At 37.2% G+C, this 5,884-nt stretch overlaps 2 protein-coding genes across 2 annotated transcripts; one reads left to right on the top strand and one right to left on the bottom strand.

The window, feature by feature from the left end:
- The first annotated feature begins 1,368 nt into the window (after nucleotides 1–1,368).
- Nucleotides 1,369–3,540, top strand: LOC137806657 (probable glucan endo-1,3-beta-glucosidase A6). The gene has a single exon (XM_068606878.1). It carries the CDS (start codon nucleotides 1,613–1,615, stop codon nucleotides 2,579–2,581), a length of 969 nt encoding a protein of 322 aa, XP_068462979.1. The 5' UTR covers nucleotides 1,369–1,612; the 3' UTR covers nucleotides 2,582–3,540.
- On the bottom strand, nucleotides 2,895–3,555 carry LOC137806658 (histone H3.2). Its single transcript, XM_068606879.1, has one exon. The coding sequence runs from the start codon at nucleotides 3,479–3,481 to the stop codon at nucleotides 3,071–3,073; it is 411 nt and encodes a 136-aa protein (XP_068462980.1). The 5' UTR covers nucleotides 3,482–3,555; the 3' UTR covers nucleotides 2,895–3,070.
- Nucleotides 3,556–5,884: the final 2,329 nt, after the last annotated feature.

Below are 5,884 nucleotides of genomic sequence, written 5' to 3'. Positions count from 1 at the left end.
CATTATTACATGATTTTTAAAAAATCTACAAGACTTCTTTTATGTCAAAATAAACATTTAAAAACCCATTACCACCAAGATTGTAGGCTAAAAAATTAATAACGACAGTGTTGTGGGTAGAAAAGAATACCGTAAAAGTATTGATTATACTTAAATCAACCATTTATACCATATTTTTTTGGTGTTTTCTTCTGCACCCAAACAAATTCATCTTGTACTTCATAATTTTTTAAAAGATTGTTTTATCCTTGTTAAAAATAACTTCTAAATTATTATTTTTGAAATGTTTCCATAACATGTTTTCTAATATATTTTTAGAAAATATTTTTCAAAAAATGTATTTTATATATTTTGAAATGTGTTTTTGAGAATAAATTTTTCAGAATGAAAAGAATTTTCTGAAATAATGGCGAATTAGATGAGATATTTAAATTGATGGGTGCAGCTGAAAAATTGACAGGTGGAGGAAGAAACACCCTACTTTTTTTTAAAAATCACCAAATTTCATATTTGTACCCATAAATTTGATTTTGATTTTTTAATAGCAGCTCATAATTTTTATGCATAACAAATCATACGAACCAATATAGACGATGCTGCCTATTACACCCTCATAATTTCTCCATGACACATACGATCATCTTGAAAACTATTTTTTTAAGTCAAACAATTTAACCCTATAATAGTATTAGGTATCAAAGGAACTTAATCATGAAGAGAAGTTCTATTGAAAGTAAAGTTTCATTGGAACGATAGCCATGGCATTAGGACTATTTCTTCTTGCATCTCCATAACTTCTTGTGATACCTAATTTTTCTTAAAATATCAAAAATATTTTTTATTCCATTAATATTTTTCATTTTAGAATAATCATCTGGAAAATTCTTGAATTATAAAATTCGAAAAATATTTCTTGATTGAAAATATTTTCCGGATTTTATAATCCAAAATTTCCTTACCCTGATTGAAAACAGACTAGCATGAGGTAGCCTTCTCTCGAAATTTTGTACGGTTTCTCCCATTTCACGAGAGGTACGTAACACCATTTCCTTACCCTGATTTTCATACATTACTTGCATCTTGCCCCTTCTAAAGTTTGTGACTAATGTAACTTCGTTTCCTGTGATAAAATAGGTCGAAAAAGATAGAAAGCACCCTTGCCTCTTATCACTAGATTAATATTTCATGTGTTTTTGAACACCCTTTCATATTTCGCTGCTTCCTGTGAACACTAAAATATGTTCAATCACAAAGATCCTTTTGCACTTGTATTTTATTTCTTGCTGTCAGTCTCCGTTTCAATTGTATAAATTGAAACTGCTGATGTGCTCTTTACCTCATTCTGTTCATTAACCATTGTAGGAGGCAATTAACTAGTCCAATAACAATAAAGCTGTGAAATGAGTCATCTGGTTGTATTTCTGCTCTATTTACTTTGGATAACGAGTAAGTGAAATTACATTCATTTTCAGCAACAAAATCTTATTTCACAAAATGACACCAATTTTATGAGTCTACAGGAACAAAAGTATCAAGCAATATTGGTGTGAACTATGGCCAACTTGGGAACAATTTACCCTCTCCACAACGGTCCATTGAGTTGCTAACATCAATGAAAGCTGGCCTTGTGAAGCTCTACGATGCCAATCCTGAGATTTTGAGGCTTTTATCAACCACCAAGCTCAAAGTTTCCATCATGATCCCAAACAATGAAATTGCAGGCATTGCTACAAACCAGAGCATGGCTGATGAATGGGTGAGGAACAACGTCCTCCCCTATTACCCTAAAACATTAATCCGCTACCTACTCGTGGGGAACGAAGTGTTGAGCTACAATTCAGAACAAGGGCACCAAATGTGGAATGATCTTGTTCCAGCAATGCGAAACATAGAAAGATCCCTGAAGGGTCAGAACATCAGAGACATCAAAATTGGCACCCCATTAGCCATGGACGTGTTGCAATCAACGTTCCCACCTTCAAGCGGCACATTCAGACCTGACGTGAGAGACAGTGTGATGGCACCAATGCTGAAGTTTCTAAACAGAACCAAGTCTTTCTTCTTCATTGATATATACCCCTATTTCCCGTGGTCGCAGAACCCGCATAATATCAGCATTGACTTTGCTCTATTGAGGGGAAATTCCAGCATAAGAGACCCTGCCACTGGCTTGCTCTACACCAATTTGTTGGACCAAATGCTTGACTCACTCATCTTTGCCATGTCTAAACTGGGGTACCCCAACATCAACCTCGTTGTATCCGAAACAGGTTGGCCTAACTCCGGTGATGAAGAAGAACTTGGAGCAAACACATTCAATGCTGCCACATACAACCGCAACCTCATCCTCAAAATGTCAACAAAGCCACCCATTGGAACCCCAGCTAGACCCGGAGTGGCAATACCCACCTTCATCTTTTCACTGTTCGATGAAAACCAAAAGCCTGGTTCAGGAACAGAGCGACACTGGGGCTTGCTACACCCTGACGGAACCCCAATTTATGACATTGACTTAACAGGAAAACATCCCATCACAAACCCTGCACCATTACCAGCCCCAAAATCACAATTCACCGTATAAAAGAAAAGTGTTCTGTGGGGCTGCGACGGAAACGCAAGAAGCCGATTCTAGTGATAAACCCTAATAGTATAGGTAAATTATTAAAGATATTTTGTAAGGAAATCCAACAATTTACCAACAAACTGTGGACTCATATGACAAAGACTTTAATAGATTCAAAAGTTAAAACTATAAACCTACAGTAAACATTCTGATAACCTGAGAATCTCAGGGCACTTAAATGACAACAATATCAAAACAGTACAATGTATCAGCCCTTATGCTTAGATTAGAAAATCGAGATTACTTTCACGTAGAGAGATGACACACTATGTTTAACTTAACTCAAGAAATCAAAGATTATAAACTCAATTACAAAATTAAATTAAATTAAATTACACAACTTTTGAAGTGACACTCTTGAAGCCCAAAAGCGATAACTTGATTGATAAAGCGTTTAATAAAGAGCAACAACTTGAAATTATCTATACAGAGATGATAGGGTGGAGATTAAGCACGCTCGCCCCTGATGCGTCTGGCGAGTTGGATGTCTTTGGGCATGATGGTCACGCGCTTGGCGTGAATGGCGCAGAGGTTAGTGTCCTCAAAGAGACCAACGAGGTAGGCCTCGGCGGCCTCCTGGAGGGCGGAGACAGCGGAGCTCTGGAAGCGGAGGTCAGTCTTGAAGTCCTGCGCAATCTCACGAACCAAGCGCTGGAACGGGAGCTTCCGGATCAGAAGCTCTGTGCTCTTCTGGTACTTCCGAATCTCGCGGAGAGCCACCGTCCCCGGCCTGAATCTGTGCGGCTTCTTCACGCCGCCGGTGGCCGGAGCAGACTTTCTAGCGGCCTTTGTCGCCAGCTGCTTGCGCGGAGCCTTTCCGCCAGTGGACTTGCGAGCGGTTTGCTTCGTACGGGCCATTGAGATGAGGGAGTTGAATGGACAATTATGAGTTTTTTTGCGATTTCAGTAGTTGTCTGGTTGTGGTAAGAACATTGGATGTGTGTGTTATATAGTGAGAGATTTTGAAATTGGGGTTTGTGCGCCAAGAATGTGAGAACAATGAAAACTTTAGACCGTTGATTTTTGGGCTATGGACGGGTGTGATTTGTTTAAAGGTGTGGCACTGCGCGGATCGGTGACGTGGCTGAGTTGTCATTGGTCTAGTGGTAATCGAAGGTCAAGATTGAATTTCGTAATACTTTCTAGCTAGTTTCATCAAAACGGGGGGTGGAACCTTTAGTGGATCACGTTGGCTATGGATATTGATACATGGGATTGCTTTCTGAACCCCCATAAGTTCCTCCTACACTCTATTGGAGTGTGTAAAATACGGTTTTTCTTCTAAACCAATGTGCATCATCTTTAGTTTTTCCCCTTTCTCTCAATGTTCAATGTTTGTTTCTCGCTCTCTAGTCTCTTAGTTCCTTTCACCCAATGTTATTATTGTTGTTATTCTTACCGTCACCATCACTGTCACCCATTAGTATCACCGTTATTATTATTATCGTCACATATTTTATTACTGTTATGAATGGTATGATTTTATTATTTCATTTAGGTGGATTCTTTGATATTTGGATTATGCTATCTAAATCATTTTTAAATTATGCAATCCGAGAATGACTTTCACATTATACAATCTATAAGTGCTTTTCTGGATGTGAAACTCAAGTTGCACAATCCAAAATATAAGTCAATTGTGAAAAAAAAAATTGTGGCCTATTTTGTATATTTGATCTGTTTTGGAATTTATTTGAATTGATATGATATATTGTAATCTACACATATATTGATGGAATACCTTTTACTGAAGAACCAACAAATAAAGTCATGGTCAAGAGAATACAGGAAGATTTGGACTCAGTTGACCTTATTAGGTCAAGCTCTTATCGTCATGGGTCAAACTTTAGTTTGTATATTTGTATATATTAGAATAGGTTTTTGTGGGCCTTGTATTGTGCCAAGTAGTATAGAATAATTTAACATTGAAATTGGGTCAAGTAGAGTAGGATTTTTAGGCTTGTATTTGGACTTATAGTAGATTAGGGTTAGATTATGATTTTATAACCTAGTTGGGATTTAAATTTAGCTTCCAAAAAGTTCTAGAGAAACCCAAGTCGGTCATAGTAATGAAGAAGCCCATCATTAGGGTTTAAGGATGCATGCCTCCCTTTTTCACTCATGTGAAAGCATGAGTGGTCATTTAAGAAGTATAACTTCTTTAGGCACCTTTTTTCAAAGGGAATTCAAGTTTTTAATTTCTCACTCTTTTCTTTCCTAGGTTATAAATAAGAGTGTTCGCCTATTGTAAAAATTCCTTATGAATGATTATTGCAATGTTGTCTAATTTTGGTCATTGTTTGTTCATGAGTCCTCTTTAGGTTAGTCTCCTTAGTAGATCTAAACTTATACTCCTTCCTACTTGAGTTGGTCTCACCTCTCCTCTAAACTCTCTTCTAATCCACTCAAAGTCACCAAAAAAACTTCTAGTACATTGCTTCCGTTCCACTTTCCACCTCCAACCAAAGAAGAAAAATCAATTTTAAGAAGTGGAATGCTATCATATATGGATAGGACAAAAGATTGTGTCTCTCAAACCGATGTTAGACAAAGACTTGTGGCATTGTTTCATAAAAGTGATTGTGTGTTAGTTGTTAATGTTAGTGGTGCAAATGTAACGGATGTACATGCACGAGGACCTGGTCATGGGGAAGGATATCCTAGAGGACCGGTCGATACATGTCTTTTGGTTAATTACATTGATCATGTTGCCATGAGACTGTGATATGGTGAGGTAAGAAACAAAATTTAATTAATTGTCATGTTGTTTATGTGGATTTCTTTGTACTAACAAAACACCTACACGTTTTTTGTTAAAATCGTGGGGAGTTAAAGTTTGTCTCACATGGTTGGACATTAAATAAAGTAGGGATCCCACAACATTAAATAAAGGTTGTAGTGCTTAATTTTGGGTTGTTGTCGCTCTGTAATATCAGTTATGAGATGGATGATAAGGGGTTGATATCTACTTTTGTCGATATGTGACACCAATAGACAAACAATTTTCACCTTCATTTTGGTGAGATGGTCATCACCCTCGATGATGTCTATAAATTGTTTCATATCCTTATTGTGAGACAATTTTGTAATTACGTATCGTTGGACACAACAACAACTACAATAGTCTTGGTTGAGTTATAAGGTGTGGACATGGCTTACACCTCAGTGGAGATGAGGCAATGTTGTGGTGCACATGTGAGACTAAGTTGACTTTATGAGATGTAAGAAGAGTCTTGTTTTCACAGCAGATGGGACTATGTT

The sequence above is a fragment of the Phaseolus vulgaris genome, chromosome 3 (genome assembly GCF_000499845.2).
Source record: "Phaseolus vulgaris cultivar G19833 chromosome 3, P. vulgaris v2.0, whole genome shotgun sequence".
Lineage (NCBI taxonomy): Eukaryota > Viridiplantae > Streptophyta > Magnoliopsida > Fabales > Fabaceae > Phaseolus > Phaseolus vulgaris.
Note: the sequence above shows the minus strand (reverse complement) of the source record. Positions and strands in the feature narration are given on the sequence as shown.